Genomic DNA, 25,842 nt, shown 5'->3' on the forward strand with positions numbered 1-25,842 from the left:
GGCCAACATCGCGAAGCCCCGTGCTGAACCGCGCTCCGGTGATGAGGTTATGTAAATAGGGCTGGACGAGCGTGACGTGGCGGGACGGGGAGGGCTGGGCGCCGTGGCTCCCCGGCACCGCGCTGTGCCGCGCACGCTGCCTCGGGGGGCGAGCGGAGAGGGGCTGCTCCCCCTTCGATTGCATCAAAGCTAATGAAGCAGCGCGGCCTCTCCCAGCACGGCCTTTGCAGGCCCTAGGTCAGGACCCTGCTCGTCGGCGCTTGCAGGGGTCCCCACCCCGAGTCAGTTAAAATTTCCCAGGTGTCAGAGGAGCAGGCCTGGCGACCCGGGGGACCAAGCCGCACGTGCCCGGGAATTGCTCTCGCAAGCTCCTCGCAGCCCCTCGGCCCGTGCACCGAGCCTAAGGGGCCGCGCGCCTCTGCCAGCCCGTGCTGCCCACAACGAGCAGCTACGGCGAGCGGCGACTGCCTTCGTGGGCACGGTGGCCTTGCCGGAGTGCCCCGGGGTTGGGGTGGGGGGCTTCGCAGTGCCCCACCGCCCGCCTGGAGCGGCGGGAGAGCCAGCTGTGCCCTCCGCGGCACTGTGCCGGTGCAGGAAAGCAGCTGCTGTAAGTCACGCGCCGTCACCAGAGCAGCAGCTGGGACGAGAAGCTGGGATGACCTGGCTTTCCGGAGGGGGGCAAGAGGCCCTCCGTCGCTTGGCGCGGAGCTGGGAGGAGGATGAGGAGGCTGGCAGAGCCGAGCACGGGCGAGCACGATGCCTCTGCGCTCGCGGATCCTGCTCATTTCCGAGGGCTGCGGAGCAGGAGCAGGAGGCAGTGGTGGAGGGAGCCCCCAGTCTGCAGCCTCAGTCCTGCCCGGAGGCGCTATCCGGGCCGCGGGAGGAGGCGAGAGGCTGAGCGCTGGGAAGGGCTGAGCGAGGTGCCGTCTGGAAAGCCGGGCTGTCTGCGGAGCCTCAGACATGAATGAATAATTCCCCGGGCTGGATGATGTGAGTGCGTGTGTGTGTGTGTGTGTGTGTGCACGCACATGTGCATGTGTGCAATTCCTCCCCCACGCACCAGCCCAGGGAGCGGAGATCAGCTGGTAGGTCCTTGTTTGGTTGCGTTCCCCTGCCTCCCTCCCCGGAGGAGCCGCTGGCAGCTCTCCGATCCGGTGCCGGCGGGGCCACCTGAGCCCCCGAGCCCCCGCACGGGCCCCCCTCTGCCCCATCCCCATGTTCAGAGCCGGGGCCGGGGCAGGTCCCAGGCGGCCGGGCCGGGGGGGGTGGGGGTTGGGGGGGTCTCGCCTTTGGCTCTGCCCGGCCGCAGCAGCGGCGCCGGGGCAGCGCGGGCAGGTCCCGCTGCGCATGGGGACGCGCGGAGGGACGGGGGCGGATGGAGGCGGGGATGGGGGTGCCTGGGAGGGCTCCCGCGACCCCCCGGCTTGCAGAGCGAGGGGGCCCCCGGGCCCGGCCCGGCAGGAAGGGCGGCGGAAGGGCGTCCGCGGCTGCGCTGCCCTCCGCGCCGCGCGGAGCCCCGGCCCCCCGGAGGGGCGGAGAGGCGCGGGAGGGCCGGGCCGGGGAGGGGACGGGCGACACCGGCGGCTCTGCCCCCTCGGCACAGCCGCCGGGGCTCGGCGGAGCGCAGCCGCCCCTCGCCGCCGCCCCGCCGCCGGCAGCCAGAGGCGGGCGCGCAGCCCCGCTCGGCGCAGCCGCCGGGAGCCGGGCGGAGCGCGGAGCCCGCCGCGGTGCGCGCAGCCCCCGGAGCGCGGAGCCCGCCGCGGTGCGCGGAGCCCTCGGGGCGCGGAGCCCGCGGCGGTGCGCGGAGCCCGCGGCGGTGCGGGGATGCGGCGGCAGGCGGCGGGGCGCGCAGCCCGGCGCAGCGGCTGACGGCCCCGGCTCCGCGCCGGGCGGAGCGCACACTCCTTTCTCTTTCGCAGCGCGCCGCGGACCGCCGGCGTCTCCTCGCCCGGACTGGGGATCTACCAGGCCGCCGTGGGTTTTGGGGGGGCTTTTTTCCACCTCCTCCCCCCCTTCCCCCCTCCCCCCACGCCTTCTGTCTTTTTATTTTTTACGCACGTGGAGGAACTCTTGGATTTACTAACATGATCTTGGCAAACGCCTTCTGCATCGTCCTCTTTGTAGGTGAGTGGCCCGGGCGGGGGCAGGAGGCGGCAGTCGCCCCGCAGCAGAGGAGAGGGGACATGTCCTTCCCCGTGCCCGTGCGGTGACCGGGGCTGTGCGGGCTGGAGAGAGGGAGCCGCGCTCCGCCGAGGCGGCTGCTGTGCTCTGTGCAGCTGGGCTCTCGTTCTGGATCAGGACAAGGAGAGGGCGAGACAGCATAAATCGGGGTTTTAACTAGCGGCAACTTTATTTACTCTTCCTTTATCAAACTTAAGATGGGGTAAAACCCCAGCTGCCCCACCGGGAAGCCCCCGCCTGTGGCTCTGCACGGGCAGCCCAGCGGCGGGGACGGCAGCGTGCCGGCGCGATTGCTCTGTGGGTCCAGATTGCTGTCCAGGGAGCATGCAAAGAGCAGCGTTCATCCAGTGGCAGAAAAGCCCTGTTCGTCTTTGATCCCCTCTCTCCTTGTCAGCCTACGTGGATTTGCGTTTTGGAGGCCATCAGCCCCTGGTTTGCTCCCCCCGATGTCTCCCAGTGCCCTCCATCTGCAGCTGCTGTGGCTCCAGTCTCCCCCATTCCTGCTCATGGCTTTGAACTCGGCATGGAGAATCGGTTCAGAAAGTTGAGCTAATTGCTTGTATGTGTGTAGGGAATTGCTGTCCCCTCTGTTGCAATTCCAGTGCGTTTTGCTTTAGATCATGTGTGAGTTATTTAGGAGCTTGTCTCCGCCAGGAAGAAAGCTTAGCATTTCTAGGGCAGCCTCCTACGGAGACGGGGAAGGTGCAGCAGAAAAGGGGGAAGGGGAGAAGTCAGGGATTGTAGTGGATCTGGGGTGAAAAGGAGGCAAGGAAGCGAGTGAGAAAGGTCCCCTTTTTCTTCCTGCAAGGGAAGCCGCGCACCTCGGGACATGTATGACTCTACCTCGGTCGTGTGCCATGGCATGTTCCAGACGCAATTACAGCAGTACCTGCGTCTCGCTGGCTCTCTGTGTGTGTGCACGCATGTGTGTGTGTGTGAGCGTGTGATCCAGAGCACACTGCAGTGGCGAGTGCCCGGGAAAAACTCTGCTGAGCTCGCCTTGGCACGAGGCATGCAACCCTGGCTGCGAGGACAGGAGGGAAGGGCCGGGGATCAGCTGAGGGAGACTTGAAGGTTGGGAGAGCGAACCTCCCCCGGGAGCATCGGGTGGTGTGGGGTCGGGGTTGGCAGAGCCAGGGTGGAGGCTGGCAGAGGACCCCACCAGGCACAGCATGCTCAGCCGGTCCTTGGATGAGAGGGACGATTAAATGTTCTTCCTCTCCGTTGCTCCTGAGCACAATCCTGCTCGTGCTTTAAGCTGGCTGTCAAGGGGAGGGAATGTCATGTGGGAGGCAGGCAAGAGGGAGGCTATTCCCATGTGTGTCATTGCACAGGGTGGGTTTTGGCATCCTGCTAGGCAGGGGATGGTAGTCTCCAAGGCAGCGGTGCCTCCTGCAGCCCGACACCCCACCGGAGTAGCTGCCGGCACTGGTGAGGCTCCATTGCCAGCCAGCTCCATGGCACGTGGGCCTGGCCCACTCCTCGAGGGCATCGTCCTCATCCGTGACCCCTAGCAGCCAAGCGTTCTGGGGAGCAGCAGGGCACGAGGAACCACCAGCTGTGCCTTACTGACACGTCTGATGCTGGTGGACTTCTCCCGAGCTAGACTGGAGAAGACAGGGACCCGAAGGATGCTCTAGGGAACCCAAACTGTGGCCCATTCACCCTAGTGGAGGAGGGCGCATTAAAGCAAGAGCCTCCACCCCCACTTTCCTCCGCCTCGAGGGCTGCCTAGATGGGTGTGCAGGATCTGAGCAAAGAGGCTGCTCTCCCCGGCGAGAGGAGCTGTTAAGCGCTGAGCAATCACTGCCGGGAAAGCTTACTCCTAGGTTGAGCTTTGGGGCTGGGGTCCCCGGAGGACCACCTCCTGGTGCTTTCTGAGCCACAGTATGGCCTTGTGGTGGGCAGCCCTAGAGAGCTGGGCCCACTGCTGAGGACAGCCAGCTCTTAAAATCTGCCTCTTCTTTCTGAGGAACCAAAAAGCCCTTTTGGTTGGGTAAAGCAACTGCTACTGCGGGGGTAAGGCTGAGAGGTTGCGTGTGCTCGAGCAATTTTTTTGAGTTGCAGTGCGAGGATAAATATTTACCACTAAAGCTGCCAGCATGCAAAGGTCTCTGGCATGACCAGTAAAAGGAAATATATATTACAGCTAGAAACGAAAAGAGGGAACGTAGCCTGGTGCTGGTGCGGGAAGCTGCGGGAGCGAGAGGAAAGCGGGCCATCGCATTGTTCGCTGCCGGATTGTCGGAGGCTTGTGTATCTGCCTGCAAATCCTCGCTGTGCTCTGACATCCCGGAGACTGCTGGGGATTAGGTTTAAATTCTGGGCAGATGTTTTATTGATATGAGTTCAGTGAGTGTGTGTCTGCGAGGCAATTTCTTCGGGTAGGGGAAAAAATCTCAGCCTGCCCCTCCGTCCAGACTGCCCGCCTCGCACCTCTCCGCGGGTGCTGGGGCACGTTGCCCGGCTTCGTGGCCCGAGAGGAGAGGAGGGTCCCAGGAAAACCTCCTCGTGGGGCCCTGCAGCAGGGCTGAGCGCGCTCCTGGGTTTGGGGGACCAGGCAGGCTGTGAACGGCGGGGCTGGGGCAGGGCCTGCCCCTGCGTCGTGCTGAGCAGCGTGGGGGGCAGCGGGAAGCCAGGCGGAGGCGGCCGTGCCCCAGCCCAGCACCAGAGGTTGGGGCTGGGCTCCGGTGGGTGGGTTTACCAGTGTGCATCCCACCCCGGCCCGAGCGCCGGTATGCGTTGCCTGCCGTGCTGCGGAGATGCGGAGCCCTTCGCGAGGACGCTCTGCAGGCTCCTGCCGCCTTGTGCATCCGAGCAAGGCTGGTGTCCTGCCCCTCGCTGCACCAGCACCTCCAGTCCCTGCCTGGGCATCTGTGCCAAGCCTGGAGACACGTGGAGCCTGCCTGGGATGGAGGATGTGGCTCGGGGCAGGCCAGAGGAGAGGCTTCAGACTGCAGTTTGGGAAGGGTGTGCAAAGAGGCTTCCCAGCATCACCTGGAGAAGGCAAAACCGGAGCTGAGATCTGGGCCAGCCCAGGCTTGGGACTATCATGCAAAGGAATCCACAGCCAAGCTCAACAAGGATGGAGGAGACGTGGGACACTGGGGAGCTATGGAGAGGCTCTTCCTTTCTATCCCAAAACTTAATTCGTCTCGTACTGAAGAGCTTACATTTCCACCCTGGGGCACCTGTATCTCCTGTGCTGGTCCAGGCTGTGAGGAGTGTGCCTGCACCCTTCATGGATCCTGCTGCCTCCCATGTGGAATATAATCCTGAAAGAGCCTTTGCCAGGGAGCTCTGTGACCCAAAATTGGATGTTACATGGACATAGGAGCTCTGTATCTGGTCCTGGTTATCTGGACACCCTTCAGACCTCTCTAAATGCAACAACATGTTTGGGGGCATCGGCTGAAAACCAGGAGGACGGGATCTACTCCTTGGCCTGGATGCAAGCAGTGGATGTGTTTCCACGCAGGTTGCTGACCCTGAATTCCTCCAGAGCATCCCCTCTCCTCTCCCCATGCACCCAGCGTGTCCCGACCGGGCGAGGTGGGCAGATGGCTCGTGGGGTGGCTTGCTCCCCCCCATCTCCGTGGGACCTCGGGGTGGTTGGACGGTGCCAGCCCCGGGCTGGGCCGTGCTGCACAGAAGCAGGTAGCCAGGGCAAAGCGAGCCACCGGCAGCAGGTTGCAGCCACGGTGGAATCCGGTGGCATCTGGCGTGGTGGAAGGGACACGGCTGGCCGGTGTCACATGCCTGTAGGTGTCACTGTCGCCCTGCCGTACCCAGCCGAGTGGCCGCAGCGGGGAAGCGGGCTTGGTGCTGGAGGCCTCAGCCAGGCTGACATTTCCGATCTGGTGCTTTCCATGTCACAGCGAAGGGGAAGGACGCGGGGAACAGCTTCTCCGGAGCGCGAGAGGCAGCGCTGCAGGGAGCAGCCGCTTGCCTTCGCTGGCTGCGTGGGCGGGGAAGGGGCAGGAGCTGCATGCAGAAGCTGGAGCTGCCATCCGTGACCCTCGCCCTCGGGGCTGTGGGAGAGGAGCATCCCGCAGACGCCCCGCGGGGCCCACTCTGCACCCCTCTTTGGGTGCTCCTCCACCTCTGGGGCTCTCCTGGCCTGTGGTCACCAGCCGGCGAGGTGGGGTGGGCTCAGCGGGGCATGTGCAGCCCGTGCCCCTGCCCCTGCACCCGGTGACGGGACGGGGCAGTGGCCTTGCCTGGAGTCTGACTTGGAAGCTGTTTCAGAAAGCAAAAGAAAATGCTAAAATGATAGAGATAAAGTGAGAGCTCCGGGAGTGCCTGCTAGGAAGTGGAGCAGCTTGCCGAGGTGGGATCCAAGGGGAGGGCGCGGGAAGGCAGTGGCTGTGTGCGGCGGGCGCAGGGCGAGCTCGAGGGGAGGCTGGCGCGGAGGCGTGCAGGAGGAGGCCCTGGGGGAAGAGTTCGTACCGAGCTGCATCCAGTCTGCAGCCTTGCCCAGCTCAAGCACTCAAAAACTGTGAGTCAGATGCTCTGAAAAATCCTGTAGCGGGCCTGATGATGGTGAGATACAAAACAAAAGCAAAGCAAGAGCGCGCAGGGAGGGTTCGGACTGGCCTCCTCTTTCCCTTGAATCGTGAGCGGTCGTGTGGAAGCTCTCGTCCCCAAGCACCGGGGCTGGAAACGGGTTGGGTTTGTTTGTTTGCGTGTTTGGTTTTAATAAGAAACGGAGAGTCCTGTGGCATCGCGTGACTCCAGGAGCCGAGGCCGCTCGCTTAACCCTGCACCTTCTCCTGCCCGCTCCGGGGGGGATCGCGGTGGCCGGTGGTGCCCGCGGCAGCCGAGTGGGCATCCTGCTGGTCGCGGAGGAGCCGTGATGCTCTCTGGCTTTTTCAGGCCGCCAGCTGAATTTAGCCATCTTTCCACCTCCGTTAAGAGCCACCGGTGGGTTGTGCACGGGGACGCGTCCAGGCGCGGGATTTGGGAGCGTGGAAGGAGGCTCTCCACCGCCGGAGCACCTGGAGGCGGCTCTGGTGTGCGCTCAGCCGGGCAGGGGAGCGCGGCGAGGGGCAGAGGGATTTGCCAGCGTGTTCAGGAGGGGCTCAGAGCTGCGGGCTTGGGCTGGTCCCCGGTTCTGCATATCCGGGGCTGGAGGTAACGGGTCGCTTGGACACGGGGCACGGGTCTACCCCGCCTGGTGGCCCTGCCTCACCACTCTCTGCCCTTGTGCCCCCTTCCCCTGCCCCGGTGCAGATGAGCTCCTCCGCTGCCGGGCCGGCCCGTCCTCGCTGCCCGGCCAGGACCCGCCGGGCTGGCGGGCGCCCGTGGACTGCGTGCGGGCCAACGAGCTGTGCGCCACGGAGCCCAGCTGCAGCTCCCGCTACCGCACGCTGCGGCAGTGCCTGGCCGGCCGCGACAGGAACACCATGCTGGCCAACAAGGAGTGCCAGGCGGCCCTCGAGGTGCTGCAGGGCAGCCCGCTCTACGACTGCCGCTGCAAGCGGGGCATGAAGAAGGAGCTTCAGTGCCTTCAGATCTACTGGAGCATACACCTGGGGCTGACCGAAGGTACGGCAGGGGCGGCGCGGCCGGCCGGTCCGCGGGGTCGCGGCGGGGTGGCCGGCGGGTGGAGGGTGCCGGCGGTGAGGCAGTCCGGCCCTGCCCGGCAGCCCCAGGCGTTGCGTGCGTGCCCCTTGCCCCGGGGCAGCCGTGGCCCAGCGCCCCCGGCCCGCGGTGCTACGGCGAGCTCGCGGGCCGCTCGCTTTGGAGGGCTGCCCCGAGCTCCCGCACCGTGCAGCGCCCGTGCGCTGTGCACTGCTCCCCACCGGCATGCACAGCGATGCCGGCTGGGCCGCGGCTCCCCGGGGACTGCGGGTTGTGGGGTGTCGTTCCCGTGTTCGCAGGCTGTTTCCCACTCCAGCAGGAAAGGAAAGGCTGGGGTGAGGGGGGACATCTCTGCAGCAACTGCTCTGAAACCGGGGCAGCTGCTCCGGGTCCTTACACATCACTAATGCTAGAAGAAAAGGGGGCTTTTTCCTGTGGTTTTGGCAAGTCCCTTCTCTCCTCTTCCTGTTTTTGAAGCCCTAAAGCACTCCAAGATCGATAGAGAAAGGGGGCAGGAGGGCGCTTTCCGACGGCACCCAGCCCTGGCCCAGGTACCTGGTGATTTCGGTGGTCCCGTATCTTGTATCGAGGTCTTTGCAGCACCTCAGGAAGGGACCTGGGAGACTGTGGGAGCCCTGCATGCTGCAAGGGCTGTCCCAGCCCTTTTTCTGCTGGAGCTGGTGGGCCGGGGATGGCACGGGTGGCTCGCTGGGACCTTGGCTTGCAGAAACCTGATGCAAGGATGGGGAAGGAGTAATTGCAGGCTTGTGGAGGAGTAAATCAGAGACTGGAGCAGTGCGAGTAATTGGAATTGGATTTTGCCAGCCTGGGCTGGTTTGTTCGTTGAAAGCAGGATTATCTGGTGCCTGCGGGCTGGAGGAGGCAGCAGGTTCGCCCCCCGCCCCTCACCCCGCTGCAGGCGCATTGCTGGGCCAGGCCCGCGAGCCCCGCTGGCACCAAGCGTGTCGGCAGCTTGGCTCCATTTCAGGCGTTGATTTGAGCCCTTAAAAGCGCCTGCTGCTCTGCTGTTCCACCACCCTGGCTTAAAGCCACCTCCGTTAGCAAGAGTCCAGGGCCAGAGTTCGTCTGAGGGCTCTGCGGTGGAGCCTCCACCGCCAGCCCCCGAGGTGGCCTGGCTGCTCCCAGGGTGGTCGCGGGTCCCTGACCGCCTGTATCGGCCTGGATTAAAGGGAGGGAAAGGCTGCGGGGGGTCTGGTGGAGGCTGCAATGCCCCCGGAGCCGCGGAGCGCGCGCAGCCCCAGCGGCGACCCTGCAGAAATTGCCTCTGCATCTGGGTCACCTCCGGGACTAGCTAGCCTGAAACGCAGCCCAGGGCAGGGCTTGCTGCTCTGCTGGTCTTCACCCCCCGTTAGCAGCCTTCATTCAGCGATTTCCAAGGGCTCTGCAAACATGAATGAAGGAAGAAGCTTTGCTGCCTGTCGGGTACTCCAGGATCTATACTGGGAGGAAGAGGAGGTGGTGGTGGGAAGAGGAATGAATTTACCAGGTCTGAAGGAGAGATAAAAGCTATGGGGAGCTCCTGTGGTTCACAGCTAAAAGCTGTGAGGAGCCTAACATGTAGCCTGACCTACCCTGTAGTAAAGATACCTTGCCCTGGCTGCTCCGGCTTCCCTCCATCCAGCCCCTCGGCTGCGGGAGCCAGGCGGTCCCCGCCATTAAGGAGGGCTGATTTCCCTCCAGTGTTGCTCCTGGAGGTTAATTGCATCTCAGCTAGCTCAAGAAAAGTCCACTGCCCTTTTAATGCTCAGTAATTTTCCTAGCCAGCAGCAGAGTTCAGCTAGTATTTAATTATTTATTGCATTGGCAAAGCAATATACCAGGAGGTTACAGTGTTTCCTAAATGCACTTTAATAAAGGTGCTATTTGTCATCAGAGCATTAGGAAACCCGGCAAGCAAATGGGGCTGGCTTGAAAGGGAAGACTGTGCCAGCTGCCTGGGGCGTATTTCCTTCCCCACGACTAGCCCAGGTGGGCAGCGTCGTCCGTGCCTCTGGCCGTGCCTGCTGCTCCCCTGTAAGGTTCCTCGAAGCTCCTCCCGTGCCGTCAGGTGTTCCCACCTCGGAGATCTGCTCCGACGCCCCGGTGAACAGGCTGCCGTGGGCCGGGCTGGGAGCCCCAGTGTCCCTTGCTGGAGGTCCCGTGGCCTCTGCAGTGCTGCTTGCAGAGGAGAGCCTGGTCCGGAGATCCCCCACTGCCTTTCTCCTGCGAGTCCCATCGCTCCCCCTTTTTAAAGCTTTTGGAGACAGCCGAGGCCCACGTCCAGCTGGGGGGTCCCTGGCCAGGCTCTGCCCTTCCAGATTTCTAGGGAACGGTGCTGAGGAGCAGCTGGGACTGGAGCAAGCCCTCCCTCATTGCTCCCCGCCTCCTAATGAGCTTGTTTTCCCGCACAAGGCTTCAAGTGGCTCCTTAATTACAAGGGATAAATGCTGCTGCCTCGGGCTAATAATATCTTGGTAGAGCAAATGTGGGCCAGAGCGGGGTAGCGGGCTGCAAGGCGCAGGTTTCTGCGCTGGGCCAGGCTGCTGGAGCATCTTCCTCGTGCAGCGGGTTTGCTGGAGATGTCACGGCTGGCGCGGGGAGTCGCTTTGGCCAGGGCAGACCGGTACCGCGGGGGAACGCGGTGGGCAGACCCAGTCGTAGCAGGAATGCTCTGATGCTCTCCGGTCAGGTCTGTATTCCTCCAGGTTGTGAGAATAATCATGGAAATATTGCTGTTTTCCCAAAGTACATCAGAGGCAGAGCAGGGCAGAAAGTGGCTTTTACAGCGTTCTTTTAAGCAGAGCCTTTCCTCACACTAAAAAAAAAAAAAAAAAAAATTATATATCCAGAGTGGAGTAAAGACCCTAAAACTTGCAGCCCAGCCCAGGCTCTCTGGCTGTACTCAGCAAATGTTGACCTTTCAAGTCTAAATCCACTGAGCTATTAGAAGCCGGTTTGAACACAGCCTCTGCCAAGTCCAGCTCAACAAGCTGAGTTAGTGGAAGGATCCGGACGTCAGCGAGCCAGCACGAACCTGCGCTCGCGGGCTGCCAGCCCGGCTTTCCCTGAGTCAGCCGTGCGCAGGAAAGCTCAGAGCCTCCCAGCCAGCAGCAGCGAAACCTGAGCTGCTCAGAAATGGGCTTTTTCTCTTTCTTTTCTTCCTTTTTTTTTTTTTTTTTTTTTTTTTTCCAGGATACAGTTCGAAAGCCTCTATGGTTTTTCAATTCCTGAACTGAAAGTTCCCATGCGGGGGGGGGGTCTCGGGTACCCCGGCAGCAGCCAGGGGTACCAGGGAGGGAATAGGCAGGGACAGGGACCTGGGAGCGGCAGGGGCGAGCTCGGCTGTCCCCAGACCGGCTCAAGGAGGGAGTCGAAGCCTCTGTGGGGGCTGCGGTTATTCCCCGTGGTCTTTTAATTTGCTTTTTCTCCTCTTCTCTTTCTTTCCTCCCACTCCAGGAGAAGAATTTTATGAAGCTTCTCCCTATGAGCCGGTCACCTCTCGTCTCTCTGATATATTCAGACTTGCTTCAATTTTCTCAGGTAATAAAAGCAACATGCTTCCGCTGGTTTATCTTTGCCTGCCTGTGAACATAAACCTGCAACCTGTGGCTCCCGGCCCCGCAGCCTGGTCCTGTCCACCTCCAGCTTCCCTTTGGCCCCGTTTAAATCCCTTCCTCCCTCTCCCATGTCCCGGACATGAAGCCTCGAGCATCCCCCTCCCTGCCCCGGCGACGCGCTGCCTCCTCCAGCTGGGGTGCCGAAGCAGGGCGGCAGAGAGCGATTTCAGGGACGGGGTGGCAAACTGGGGGCTTCTGCGCTTTGGGATGGATCCTCCCCATTTCAGGCCATCCTGGAGGGATCGGGCATTGCCAGTCTGGCTCCAGGAGGGCGCTGGGGAGCCGATGAGCGGGGCCAGGGCCGGGGCACACCATGGGCCCCCAGCACGGCGTGCTGCTCACAGCAGGCTCGTCCCCAGGCTGCGTCGGTTTTCTCCTGGTTGCCGTCTAGGTTTTTCCCTTTTGGACTCAGCTGTCTCCAACCATGGGAAAATAACGATTTGATAAAGTGGGCTGGAGAGCTTGTAATTCCCTCGTTTGTCTTGCCGACAGGGCAGACGTGCTGCCTTGCCCAGCTGAGTGTCACCTCCATTAAGCAAAGGAAGACGCTTCCGTGCGGCCCTTGCTGCACCTGGGGCCCGCGGGGAGCGCGGGGCCGGAGGCAGGGCTGGCGCAGCCGCGGCCGGAGTCCGGGCAGCGGAGCAGGAACCAGCCGAGAAAGCCTCGGGAAACGGGCGGCCCGGAGAAGCGGCCAGGCGCGTGCGGTCTGCAGGCGAGGGTCTGCCTTCTCCGGGGGGGCTCCTCGGGGAGCCGTGGAGGAGAGCAGAGGAGGCCGGAGGAGCCCCGGTGCCGCTGCGGGCAGAGCCGCAGCGAGAGCGGGCACCGGGGGGGCCCCCGCCGAGCGGGCTGGGGTCGCTGCCTCGGCGTCCTCCTCCCGGGAACCCGAACTCCACCGCCATCAGTCCGTCCGATGGGAACTTTTTTTTGCCATCTATTTCCATGACAACCCTGGGTACTGCTGTCCCTCTCCTCCCTCCGCAGATTCAAATTAGGTCAGGCGATGCCTTGCCGCCTTCTTGCTCTTCCTCCTCTTAACCCTTTCCCCCCAAGCCACCTGGTGCCCCCTGGTTTTGGGTCTCCTTTGCTTTTCCTGCCCTCCTTGCAGTGCTGCGAGTTGCTGCCCTGCAGCTCCCACGTCACCAGCGCTCCCCCGGAGCGCCCGCCCGCCGGCTTTCGGCTGCCGAAGGGGATCTGCGAGGCCACCTCCGGGGAGCTTAGTGCCAGGCTCGGGATGACAATGCCACCCCCTTCTGTCTCCCTTCTTTTCTTGGATTAATTTATCGTCAAGGAAATATTTTAGCTGCTGGGAAGTATGAAAAGCAAAGAGTCTGGAATAGGGGATTAAGCATCCAGGAGTTGGTTTATTCAGAAAAACGGAGTGAGATGAAAAGGGAGCCTTTCCGGCAATCCGGGGGCTGGCGGAAGGGGAACCGGAGCCGTGCTGCTGTCAGCTGCCGGGGCGGGAGAGGCCGCCCACGGGATCGTGCTGCCGGCGCAAGGCCGCCCGGCGGTGCTGGGAGCCTCCTCCGGGTCTCACCTCCGACGTCCTCCGCGGCCAGCGCTGCTTTTTGCACCCCTGCCGCCGCCCCTTCTCCGCCGGTGCCCGGGCCAGCCGGCCCCAGCGAGCGCGATGCGAGTGCGGGCAGGGCGCCAGCCCCGGGAGCCCCGTCCCGACCCCAAGCCTGACGCAAACGAGCTGTCGCCGTTGTTTCCCGATCGGGAGGCTGAGCTGGAGCGTCGTGATTTGCCTATGGGGATAGCAGAGGCATTACATTACCCTTCCAGAAACAGGGCCTGCGTAAGCAAGGAGGGAGGCGATGCTCCCACGTGTGCGCCGGGTTCTGCTTGCTCTTGGCTGCCAGCGGCAGCCCTGCAAGACCCGGGCAGCTGGCAGCGCCGGGAGCAAGCGCTCTGGTCCCCTACGTTTCATGTCTGAGCCCGGAGCAGCCAGGTTAGCATGCAGGGAGAGCTGGAGCCTCTCCGGGCTCGCGGCGCTGGTGCCAGGGTGCACGCACCGGTTCTCCCTTGGCCCCTCTGCCCGCACGCCGTCCTGCCAGGAGCCGCGCTGCTGCAGCCGGGGCCCGTCTCCGAGGCGGCACCCAGGCACCGAGCGCCCTGCAGAAACAACAACCTGCACAAAACAGCAGGCACGGGGAAGAAGGAAGAGTCTTGCATTTTTTTTCTTTTTTTATTATTTTACCACCGGCAGGGAATTGAAGTGAGAAGATCAAGTGCTTTGCCCAAGGCTGTACAGGGAGCGTGTGTTGGAGCGAGGGTTTGAGCCCCGCTCTCCTGGGTGCCCAGCACGTGTCTGAGCTCTGCCAGGCTCCGAGCGACCCTCTCCAGCCCCCTTGGCCCCAGGGCACCGCCGAGCCGCCACACTGCAGGTCCCCTTGCAGCAGCCTTCGCCACCCCGCTCCCGCCCCAAGCCATCGCCGTCCCCGCGAGGGACGGCTGGTCCTGCCGCATCCGTCCCCCAGCGCTCGCTCGAGGTGCCCCCGCTCCTTGGCCCCCGTTTCTTTCTTGCCTCATGAAATTTTCATTGCTTGTGCTTTATTAATGAGCTCCCCAGAAGCCCTGCGCTTTCAAGCATCGGCTCTATTAAAATGCATCCAGGTCCCGGGCAGGGCAGGCGCGGAGGCTCCCGAGGATTAGGCAATAAGCCGGCACTTTGCAGAGAGCCGCGCTTCTGCGGGCGCGCCGAGCTCGCTGCCGGCAGGGCACGGAGCACGAGCAGCAGCAGCTGCTTTGGCCGAGGAAGCAGGCGAGCCGTGTCCCCCCTCCAAATGCGCTTTCCCCCTTCTATTCCTCTGCCATCAGAGTAATGAGCTGCCTCCGTGCTCAGCCCCCGTGCCAGGCCTGCGGGGTCCTTTCTGCCCCCTCCCATCGTTAGGGCTTGGCTGGACGGGGGGTTCAACGCCCCGAAGGACTTGTCTTCCCTCCCGCCTCCCTCCCCCGGGGCTTTGCTCCCGGCAGGGCTCACGCCGCGTTTGCGTGGGGAGCAGGGAGCCGGATTTCCTCCCCCAGCTCGGCGCGCGTTAACGCTCCCATCATCCTTTAACCGAAACGTCTCTTTTAGCTCAGATGACCTTCTTGCCTCTTGCGCAGTTTTTCAAGACAGAGCTACTTATAAATCATATATCATAAGAAGTATTCACTTTACGTATGTCTTATCGAGCCCGCCGTCTCTGCTGCCGTGGCAGATCTCCACGTGGCGCATTAATCACGCGGATGACACGTTTGACATTTAGAGGGCTTTCTCCGCACGCGGGCTGCCGGCGCGTTCGGGGCTCGCGGCGCGGGGCCGGGAGCCGTGCAGGGTGGCCCAGCCGGCCCCGTGCAGCGGGCGGGCGAGGAGCGGCGGGCCGAGGGGGCCGGTGCTCCGCAGGCAGCTGCTTGCCAAGTGCTAATCACCGGGGCCGGCGCCGGTTTCTGTTAGGAAACCCTCCTCGGCGCTCCCATTTGTCTTTGCCAGTGGAAACCAAGGAACAATGGAAGAATCCAAGAAATTGGCTGGGTTGCAGAGGAGAGGAAATTAGGGGAGAAATTACTGGTGCAGTCAGGTGACTTCTAAAATAGCACCTGGCTTGCCAAGGACAATTCATCATTTTGACAAAAAAAAAAAAAAAAGAGATTCAGCACCGCTCCCGCCCGGCGCTTCGGCTCCGTTCGCCCACCCGCCCGCCGCGCGCGGCGCTCGCTGGCGGCCGGGATTCCCGGCGCGGCGCGGGATGGGGCCGGCTCCCGGCCGGGAGCAGCCCGGGATGCTCAGCGGCGAGCAGGTCAGTGGGGCGCCCCGGGAGGCGATGCGGCCCCCTGTGCAGCACAGCATGTTATTCCACTTTGCAGCGGGCTGGATAATTAATAATTATTCCTTGAAAAATCCACTAGGAAATATATTGGGAATTCACGGCATAAATTAATGGCCCCCCCGTTGCCTGCTGCTCCCCCCCCCCCCGCGCTCACCCCCTCTCCCGCTTGCTCCCTGGGCAGGAATGGACCCCACCGCCAATTCCAAAAGCAACCACTGCCTCGACGCGGCCAAAGCCTGCAACCTAAACGACAACTGCAAGCGGCTGCGCTCCGGCTACATCTCCACCTGCAGCAAGGAGATCTCGGCGGCCGAGCACTGCAGCCGGCGCAAGTGCCACAAGGCGCTGCGGCAGTTCTTCGACCGCGTGCCCAGCGAGTACACCTACCGCCTGCTCTTCTGCTCCTGCAAGGACCAGGCCTGCGCCGAGCGCCGGCGCCAGACCATCGTCCCCTCCTGCTCCTACGAGGACAAGGAGAAACCCAACTGCCTGGACCTGCGGAGCGTGTGCCGGACGGACCACCTCTGCCGGTAAGGGCTGCGCGGGGCCGGGCTCGCTGCACGCCTTCGCCTCGCGAACCGCGAGGTGGGAAATGCTGCGGCCGAGGATTTTCCCAGGCTTGCGCGTGATTCCCAAGGGCTGGGGCGGCTGAGCGCGCGTCCGAGGCCGCAAGGGAACGACGCCTGCCAACACGGATTCCCGCCCGGAGGAAGCCGCCTCTCCGCCAAAGCGGGAGCAGGGTTCCCGGCGGAGCGACGCCGTCTCCGTTCCCACCTGGGAACGGGCTCGGTCTCGCTGAGCCACGGGGGAACCAATGCGCCGAAGGCCCCGCAGCAGCGAAATCCCGCGGCACGCGCTCAGCATCCCCAGCCGAAGCTTCATCGCTGGCGAAATCAGTGTTTTCCCTGTGGCGGAGCTAAGTCAAGGGAGATCAAGTTTTTGCTCCGTTATGAAACTCATTATTCACATAGCAGAAAAAATAAAACCCTGTCACCCTCCAGGGGCTGAATCAGCCTCATAAAGAATATGTTTCCCACGAGGAGGAGGGTCCCTTTGCCGTCAAGGTGATGGAGGTTCTCAGGGTCTGGTGGCGAAATAAATAAATAACAGCTCCAGGTCCTCCGCTCGCTGCGAGTGAGTGTGTTTGCAACGTGGGAATGTGGCTTTTTATCAAAAAGTAATACAATAAGGCAATGTCTATGAATAAAAGATATCAGGGCTGCGCTGAGTTGCAGCCAAATTAATGGCAGCACCTCTCCGTCAGCGGGCCCGACGCTGGCTCGCGTGTGAACCGCTGGGGCTGCATCCAGCTCACGGAGGGGACTAACCCGCGCTAGCCGCGTGTTGAGAGGCCGCGGAGCATTAATTATAAGCCTATTCCAGCATGAAATGAAATTTAGCCTGACGGAGGTGGAGCGGCAGGAGGGTGGGCAGCGTGCAGCCTCCGCCTCGGCGCGGGGCACGTGTGCTCGCCCGGTTGCTCTGCGTTTGAAATGCGCTTCCCGGCAGCAGCCCGGGGACGGCAATGCCGCGGGGTGTCTGCGGCTGTGGAAGTGTTTAAAAGCGGTGCCCAGCACCCCAAAAAAAAAAAAAAGCCTGGAAGATTGTTTCTTCTGTCGAGGCGTGCCAGGGAGGGTCTGCCTTCCTCCTCCCCGGCGCTGGGGACGGCAGCCGCCCTGGCAGAGGCTGCCAGCAGCGAGCCTGTGCGTGCGCACCGAGTTTGCTGTGCGCGCAGCTGCGCGCTTTATCGCTGCCCTGCTCGCGCTGCTCCGTCCTTCCTGCTGGCTGTCTCCCGTCTGTGTGCGTCGTTCCCTGGAAACGACGGATCCTCCGCACCCGGCCAAGCCCTGGCGCCACGGCGCTGCCGTGGGGTACCGCAGCGCCCTGCGAGGCTGCGATACCCAGGCAAGCTCCGTGCGGCAGCAGGAGCAAAGCTGGGTGCCGGCTACCTCCGTCCGCGCTTGCTCGGGGGGCTTCGAGGTGTCACGCGCTTCGCGTGGGCTCGGCCCGGGGCAAAGACGGGAGCCGTGCTGCGGAGCCGGTGGCCACGTGCACGGCGTCCCCTTGGCCGCGCGGCGCTCTGCCGTGGCCTCTCCCATGGGCTCCACGGCCCCGTGCGTTTACATATAACTAAGACCAGGCAGAAAGCCACCGCTGGGGTTGCAACCCGGCTCTGGGTGCTGGGAAAGGTATAAATCGGGGGTTCCCCTATAGGAATTATAGGAATATACTGTATATTATAGGAGTCTATTCCCCTATACTCCCCCGCAGGGGATTCCCGCGCGGTGCCCGTGCTGATCAGGCCGGCGGCGCGGGCTGATGCTCGTCTCCCTTATCGGCGCCTGGGACTGGCGAGGCCGATCGCGCTCGGAAGCAGATCAGCCAGCTGAGCGGTGACGGGAGAGGAGATAACGCTCCCGCGCCGGGCTGGGAGCCTAATTAAGCCTCGCGGCTGGACGCCTGACGAAAGGCACCGGGAGAGGCCGCCGAGGGCAGGTTTCGGCTGCAGCCCAGGTACGGCCCCAGCCGAAAGGGTGCCGTGGAGCCGGAGGGTGCTCCCTGCCCCGTGCGCCCGGCAGGCGGGGAGCCGGGCAGGACAGGAGGTGCTCGGGTGGGCGCCGGGCAGGGCAGGAGGTGCTCGGGTGGGCGCCGGGCAGAAATGACCCTGCGCTCGCTCGTGCAGGGCCGGTCCCGCACAGAGCTTGTTTGCTTCTCTGTTTCTCTGCTTGCTTCGCTCCCACTCCCAAATGGAAAGAGGCAGAGGAGTTGGGGGGGTATTAATTTATATATTTGCTTTTTCTTGGCTGAAAATTTGCCACCGAGGTCCAGCAAGCAAAACAACCGTTCGGGAGGTTTCATTGCTTTCTGCCGCCGCTCTCCGGCTGCACAGGGCTGGCTATTAAGCGGCCGTCAAACATCAGCCGCTGCCCCATCAATAGTCATAAAGTTGGGGAGATAAAAGCCATCAGTTTTCCATTACAGCTGAAAGCAGTTCTGCAGATAGCTATTTTCTGAGTGCTTTGGATAGAGGTGTTTTAGCTCACGGGCGATGTCCCCCATGCCACGGTTTCTTTAGTCTCTTGGCACCAGCTCCCTGCACTGAAATCCCATGCAGGCTATAGAAGAAGAAAGTTAAATGGTCTCAGCCTATTCCCTAAGGAGACGCTGTGCAATGCAAGATCATATTGCCTTTTTTTTCTTATTTAATGCATTACTTTGACACTGCTTGGACAGAAGATTTGGGGAGTGGAGAGCTGGATGGAGAAAAGGTAACTCTCTTGGTAGCTCCAAATCTTCCTGCTCTTCCTCCTTGTTTCTGAGGCCTTTAAAAAACCCCCAGGAGACTCGCTGTCCCCAGCCCTGACCCTTTCACCAAACTCCCAGCCGTGAGAACAGGCAGCAATCAGACACAGATCGGTGCAATTTGTGAAGCTTTTCGTGCTGGGAAGCTTTTCCCGGCGCAACAGAAGACTCTGACAAACTCTCTGAGCTTTGTGTCTGATTGCAACGGACAGGTTTTAGCTCCCAGAATATAAAAACCTTTTGCAAAACACTAACCTCAGCTAAGGGGAAAAGGAAGGAAAGGGGAGAAAAGAGCTGATTTCAGCAGCTGCAGTTTGCTGTATTTTTCATCTTGCATCAGCAAGTCAGGAACACAAATAATCTGCTCTTATATGCTTCACTGATGCTGGTGCTGAAGAATTTCCCAGCCTCCACTGGCTGCTGTTCCTCAGCACCCAAAGGCAAGGCAATATTTCATTTTCTTGTGGTTTTTCCTCTCTTTTCCATGTATTTCAAGCAGTATTTGTGGCTGGGGGCCCCAGTTCTTGCCCAGCTCCTCTCTGGGCCCCTGCGGTGCCCTGCATCTCCGTGTGCATCCATGAGGTCCCTTTCCCGGGAGCGGACGGCGGGCTGGCAATGGGCTTTTCTGGCTAGCGCGTACCCTGCAGATGGGAAGCAAAACCATGAGAAATACGCTGGGGAGGAGAAACTTTGCTTCATCATCCGAAACCCCAGGAGGGGCCTGGCGTGGAGCGACGGCCTTGGCCCGCAACGCTTGGCGCTGGGACGGGGAGCCGGGCCCGGAGGCGTGCACGAGGCAGGGAGCAGATCCCGCCCGGCTCGCTAGCGACTGAATGCAAAACGTGGGAGCAAACCCCCTGTTTCACCGTAACCCACGTCCTTGCCTCCGCGCCCTCTGAGCGCAGACAAAACGCCATTTATAATGGATGTTGCCTTGATAAACGGCCGAGCGGCAGCTCAACTTTCTCATTACGCCCCGTAATGAGAGCGGCTCGGAGGAGCAGCTCAGCTGTCCGCGCATTTGTCTGGGAAGAGGAAGGAGGAGGAGGGAGAAAAAAATGCCCCTGGATTTCGAGGCGGCTCTGCAGGCAGGGAAAGCGATGCCGTGATAACCGGCCCGGGGAATCCGCCGGATCGGCCCCAAACTTGCAAATCTCCAAGCTCCGGTGGCTTTTGCTCCCCAAGGAAGGGGAGGGGAGGGCGCGCCGGCCGCCTGCCACCCCGGGCCGCTGGCCGCTGGGCTCCCTTGCTCGAGGCTAACCGCGCTCTTAACACAATAATAAGTCAATTCGCACTGAATAATTAAATAGAGAGCCTTCATAAGTATTGACTTAATGTGACAGCAAGTCTATACGGACTCAGGGTTTGCTTATGTAAACACAATCTCCTGTTCGGCTTAGTTAGCAGTTCAATGAAATAGAACAGTCCTTCAATTAAAATCAAATGATGCGTGCGTTTAATTCTTCCCTTCCCCGTAATAATAGGGTTTGAGCAGAAAGGAGAGGATAAGAAAATCTTTCAACCGCTCTTATCCATGGTGAATCAAAATGCAACGTCCTAAAAATACATATGGATAACTAAACTTCCCAATTAACGGCTCCTAACTTAGCAGTTGGTCTGTTATTTGTCCTCATTTTTCTTTCTCTTGCTGCTCTTAATACCTAATTTGGGGTTTCTCCTTTGTGTCGCTCCTTTTGTCTCTTCGGTCCCCGTGTTCCTGGGCGAGGGCAGTTTGGGGGAAGAAGGGTGGTTTACGGGAGCATCCGCTCACCGGTTCTGACCCTCGGCGGCTACAGCTGAGACACGACTTTTGCCAGGAGCAGAAATGAAGTCCTGCTAGTTCGTACCAGAACAGTCGGCTCCAGTCTCCAAACGTGGCCAATAGCTTAGCTTGGATAAAACAAATCTTTCCAGAGACCGTTTTTCCTGTGGAACATCTACCAGCTTCGGGAGAGGGTTATCCAGGGACGCGGACTTGGCTCCGCTCTCCCCCTCGTTCATCCGGCTGATCGCCGTCCCGAGGCTACGACGCCGACGGGCTCCGTCCCCGCTGCGGCCGCGGCTGCTCCCCGCAAACCCCGCTTCTTCCTCCCGCTCCGCAGAAAGCAGCCCCCAGCCGGCCTTCGGGCCTGTCTTCTCCTCACTGAATTTTCAAACAAATTTGCTGGCTGGGGGGTGCTCCCCGGGAGCTGCTGCTTTGGCTTGCCCGGCCGCCGCTGCTCTCCTTGTTTAAAGCTGATTTATGTTTTTCCTTGATCTCGGCATCTCGCGGCTTTGCAAACGCTCGCGCGCGGCACTGCGAAGCGGGCAGAGCGAGCGGTGGGAGGAGGACGCCCCGCGGGCCCCGGAGAGCTGTGGGTTTTTCATCTCGTGCTGAGTTTCGCATGTTGTCGCGGCTCCTTGAACACGTACGGCGCTGCGGGAGCGGGAGGCCCGCTTCCCAGCCGCCTCTCGACGCTTGAGTCTATTAAAGCCATTTTTCCTTGGTCCCTGTAAATTGCCTGTGAAAATACACGTTTTGAGTAATCTCCGCATCTTGGACATTTTCTGCATGAAATATTCAAGAGCCTGATACCGTTTGCTTTGATGGGTAGTGAGTTATTAGCAGCGCTGGGCTTGGGCTTTGTGTCGCGCCCGGTGATGGGAGCAATTAGCACCCAATTAGGCACCTTGCATCTGTTCCGGGGAATTCTCGCCTTAAAAACAGCAACAAACCACCGAGCAAGGAAACAATCCCAAATCCTCTGTTGTGTAGGTAGTGTCACAGCGAGGGCGCCTGGCTGGCGCCGGCAAGCTGCAAGGAGCGTGCAGAGGGGCTGGAAAGCCCCGTCCTGGCGGCTGGCGCGGAAAGCGGCGCTTCTGCGCGAACTCGTCGGAGGGAAACTGCTCGGAAAGCCCTAACTTTGAAATCCAGCACTTGGCTGGGCTCAGGACGGGATATATCCCTTTTTACTCCTTTTTTTTTTTTCCTTTTTTTTTTTTCCTTGGAGGCCCTTCAGGAAAATGCGGGGCAGCGGGGCGCTGCGGCTCCCGCGCCGCTTCCCGGCCGTCCCCGCACGGCTCCGAGGCCGGGCCCGGGCCCGCCGCCGGGAGCTGCGAGCCAGCCGCTTGGCACCGCCGGTGCCCGTTTCCGCTAAGACGGACTTGGCTCCGTCTCCTTTTCGCCTGGGCACTTAAAAGCAGAAATCTGAGAAGCGGTGGGACCGCTCCAGCAAGGTTTATTCCTGGCAGCGAGAGTCTCATGCAGTGACGGCGAGCTCGTTGTATACAACGGAAAGAGTGACATCTGGCTTGGATATTCTGGAAAGATTACCAGCTGGCTTGTCATGTATTATGAAAAGAATAACATTTGCCTTAGAGGATGCTACAAGCCAGGAGCAGGGCCCCGGGGAGCCGCGTGACAAATTTGCATGGCACTCCGTGATGAACTTGCCGCTGCTCTTTAAGAGACTTGACGTGCCTTCGCCTCTAATTTGGGGAGAGGGAAATGCTGTCGGAAAGTTTATTTGTCTCCCGCGGAGCCGGGGGAGGGAGGAGGAGGGGGGAGCGCGATCGCCTCCCCGCGACGGGGACGGAGCGGAGTTACGGCTCGTCCGCCGGCACGAGGAGCCGGGACGCGCGGGCTGGGAAGGGTGACGAGGCGAGGGGAAGAGGAGCCGGGTAAAACGTTTTAGCTGGCGCTGAAACAGCAGAGCTGAAGGTAGCAGGGAGGATGCGGCAGCTGCCTGCAAGGCGCGGGGAGAGGGGAGCGGGGATCGGTGTTTACCTCCTTCCTCCTCAAGGGCTGGCTAGGTTTCATTTGCTGGCGGAGGAGTTTGCTCCTAGTCTCACGCTTTTCGCAGGGAGAAAAAAGGATTTTTCTTTTATTTTTTTTCCCCCCTCCTGAAAACCCTGCCGTTGCCTCCCCGGCAAAGCGCGGCAGGGCCAGCGCGCTCCCCCCTCGCCGCCTGCCGCGCGGCCGTCTGCCAGGCGCGCCGAGGTGCGAACCGGCAGGCAGCAGCCGGGGAATTGGTGAGTAACGTGCAAAATAAAAAAAATCCGTCTCTGCTCAGCTGTCTCTGCCGTTCGCTCCCGCCCCCCTGCCCGGTCGGACGTGGACGCGCCGCCGCGAGCGGGGACGAGCCTGGCCGACGGGTCCCCGGCACCGGAGCTGGCTGCAAAAAGCCCCCCCCTTTTTTTTTTCCTGAATTCAAGGCTTTCCCCAAGGCCGTGCTCCGTGCTGTGCCGAGCGGGGCTGCTCCTTAGCCAGCTGCGCTGCTGCTGTTGGTCCCGCCGCCCCCCCCCCCGCCCCGAGCGCTCGGGCGGCCCAGAAGAAGCGGCCGACCTTGCCCTGGAAACCCGCGGTGCGCTGGGAGGCTGGAAGTGGGTCAGGCAGCCGGGGCAGGCGGGAGAGCGGCGGCTGGCGCCGGCGAAGGTCTCCGGGGAAGGGGCTGCTGCCTGCGCCCGCGCGTTGCCTTCCCCACGGACCCGGCGCCTTCCCTCCCCCCTGACCCTTTTCTTCCGTGCACTCAAAGTCCCTCGTGATGAAAAGTCCTGGGTGCACGTAAGGTATTACTGCAGGTCCCCGCCACTCCGCTCAATCACTGCTTCGTTTGGTCCCCCGTCCGGCTTGATCAAAACCTTCTGAAAACAAATCATTGCTATTTAAAAAATAACATAATTCCTACCCTTTATTTTCATCAATTCTTATGGCTTTAGGCAGGTACTGTTGTATGATTCAATCATTGGTTGGACAAAAATGACATTTAATTAACCAGAAAGGAAAAGGAAGCTAAAGAAAATGAAGTATGTTTTTTTTTTCCCCCCTATATGAAGTGTGAAAAAAGAGCCTGGGAGATTTTGCGTGGCGAAGTGCTGGGCCTCATCTCCCGCGTCAGCAGCTTGGCCGCACCGTGGCCGTTCCTCCACGTGATCGAGACGGAGCCTGGGCCACGACTGGGTCAGCGGGGAAAGCAGACACCCGTCCGTCCGTCTGCCTGGTCCACCGGCCCGTCCGCCCACGCCCTTCCACATCCCTTCTGTGCTCCCCTCCTCTCCCTGAGGCTCTCCGGCGCGGGCACGGAGGCAGACCCCCGCGCCCACCGCCGCGGCTCGACCCCTCTCGCCCTCGTGTCTCGCCCCAGGTCGCGGCTGGCCGATTTCCACGCCAACTGCCAAGCGTCGCCACAGGCGCCCAGCGGCTGCCCCGGGGACAACTTCCAGGCGTGCCTGGGCTCCTACGCCGGGCTCATCGGTGAGTGCCGCCGGTGCCGCGGGGCCGGGCCGCCGGTGCTGCCACCGCTGCCGCCTCACCCCGCCACCTCTCCTTCCCCCCGGCGCAGGCTTCGACGTGACGCCCAACTACGTGGACGCCAGCACCGCCGGCGTCACCGTCTCGCCCTGGTGCTCCTGCAAGGGCAGCGGCAACCTGGAGGAGGAGTGCGAGAAGTTCCTGCGAGACTTCACGGAAAACCCCTGCCTCCGTAAGGCTCCCGCCGGCCGCCCCGTCCGGGGCTGCTGGCAGGGCAGGGCTCGGCGCAGAGAGGCCGCCGCTCTGCTCTTGCTTCTGCTTTGCACCGAGGGGCAAGGGGAGGCGGGGGACGCCTTGCCCCCCGGCCCACCCGCTCCAGCGGCGGTCCTGGCGCGGCGGCGAGCCCCAAAGCGTTTCCTCCTGCCCCGCCAGGAAACGCCATCCAGGCCTTCGGCAACGGCACGGACGTGAACCCCTCCGTCAAGAACCCCTCGCCCGCCGTCACCGTGCCGCCCAAGACGGAGAAAAGCCCGGCCCTGCCCGACGACATCAACGACAGCAACACCATGTACGACACGAGCGTCATCTCCACCTGCACCTCCACCCAGGTAGGGCCCCGCGCGGGCGCCACGGGCGCAGGCTCCCCGCGGCAGCAAAGGCGGCTGTTGGCTTCGCAGTCTCTCCGGCCGCGGCTCGAGGCTCGCAGCACCCGGAGGCTTTCAGAGCCGCGCGGATCCGGCCCCTGCCCCGGGGGCGCGTCCTCCCCGCCCCGAGGACCACGCAGTGCGTGGGCAGGCACCGATGTCACCCTGGGGCAGCCTCTAATTAGATCCAGCACGCTCGAGTAATTACCCCTTCTGTTTTCTAGTTACCGCTCCGTGAGATAATCAGCAGCTCCACCGCACGCCGGCGCTGCGGCGTGCCACGGCTGGGGCCGGGGCGTGGGAGCCCCCGCTCGCCGCGGCGGGAAGAGGAACCCCGGGCCAGGGACCCCCCCGGGCTCTGTGCCGCGGGAAAGCGCTTCCTCCCCCCACGTCCCCCGTCCCTTGAACTCTCCGTTGGAGTTTGGGGAATCCTGGAAAATGCACGCGGAAAGACTTAGCGTCTCAACAGCGTTGTGGCAAACCAGGGTCCTGGTGGGGGGGTGCTGGGGGGGGCCGCTGGGCGCCGAGCGGGCGGGAACGCGGCGCCGAACGCTGCTGGAGCCTCGGGGTGCGCCGGCAGCCCGCCCCGAGCCTTCCTCGCGCTCTCCCTCCCTAGGAGCACGGCCCCAAGCTCAACAAGTCCAAAGACCCGAGCTTGTGCTACCCCGAGGTGAGTGCGGGCGGGGGGCCGGGCGCGGGATGGGGGTGACAGCCGCCTCGCCGCGGGGCTAACGCGCCGCTCCCCGCCGCAGACCCAGCTGACCACGGACCTCGTGCCCGACCAGAAGAGCTTCGCAGACCCCAAGGCGGGCGGCGGGCGGCACGCGCCGGGCTGGATCCTGCCGGCCGCCCCGCTGCTGCTGGCGAGGCTGGCGCTGTAGAGGGGCGAGGAGCTCGGCCGGCGGGACGGGACGGCACGGGACGGACGCGCCGGAGCTCTCGGCCCGTTTCCGCCGAGGGTTTCTGCTTTTCCGGGAACGGCAGGCGAAGGGACAGCTCGTGTTCGGGGCTGCAACGCTCGAGCGAGATGGCGCCGCCAGAGACGGGCCGGGCGGCGGAAGGACCCTCGTGACGCTGGGAAACTTTGGGATTTTTTTTTTCCTTCTTCTGTCCTTTTTTTTCTTTTTAAGGTGCACTGGGTGTCTTTTCTAAAGCAGGCACGGGAGAAAACCCGCGCACCGTGCCGACAGCACTCGAAGGGGATCCGAAGCCGTGAACGGAGCTGGGGGGGAGCAAAAAAAAAAAAAATACACGTGGCCTCGAGCCGAGCTCCAGCCGCGGCCCCACGACGGAGACGGCCCCGCGTCGCCGCTGGCGTGCCGCTCGCCAGCGCCGTGGGACGGAGCCCGGAGCCCAGAGCCCGGCCGCTCCCCTTCGCTGTTCACATCAGTATTATTATTATCTTTTTTTTTTTTCTTTCCTGTGGTTGGCAACGATTTTAAAATCAAAGAGAAAAGAAACTAGTGTTCAAA

The 25,842-nt window shown here is 62.2% G+C and overlaps 1 protein-coding gene across 1 annotated transcript; it reads left to right on the top strand.

Annotated features, from left to right (window-relative positions):
* The first annotated feature begins 1,842 nt into the window (after nucleotides 1-1,842).
* On the top strand, nucleotides 1,843-25,842 carry GFRA2 (GDNF family receptor alpha 2). Its single transcript, XM_062596938.1, has 9 exons — nucleotides 1,843-2,124; nucleotides 7,414-7,728; nucleotides 11,221-11,304; nucleotides 15,375-15,723; nucleotides 23,620-23,729; nucleotides 23,818-23,958; nucleotides 24,159-24,334; nucleotides 24,987-25,040; nucleotides 25,123-25,842. The coding sequence occupies exons 1-9, from the start codon at nucleotides 2,085-2,087 to the stop codon at nucleotides 25,249-25,251; spliced, it is 1,398 nt and encodes a 465-aa protein (XP_062452922.1). The 5' UTR covers nucleotides 1,843-2,084; the 3' UTR covers nucleotides 25,252-25,842.

The sequence above is a fragment of the Rhea pennata genome, chromosome 28, assembly GCF_028389875.1.
Source record: "Rhea pennata isolate bPtePen1 chromosome 28, bPtePen1.pri, whole genome shotgun sequence".
In the NCBI taxonomy this organism is placed as follows: Eukaryota; Metazoa; Chordata; class Aves; order Rheiformes; family Rheidae; genus Rhea; species Rhea pennata.

Excerpts from the sequence above, each read along its gene's own strand:
- GFRA2 (XM_062596938.1), top strand. The coding sequence starts at position 2,085 with ATGATCTTGGCAAACGCCTTCTGCATCGTCCTCTTTGTAG. Across the intron at positions 7,729-11,220 it reads ACACCTGGGGCTGACCGAAG|GAGAAGAATTTTATGAAGCT; the intron begins GTACGGCAGGGG and ends CTCCCACTCCAG. Across the intron at positions 23,730-23,817 it reads CTCCTACGCCGGGCTCATCG|GCTTCGACGTGACGCCCAAC; the intron begins GTGAGTGCCGCC and ends CCCCCGGCGCAG.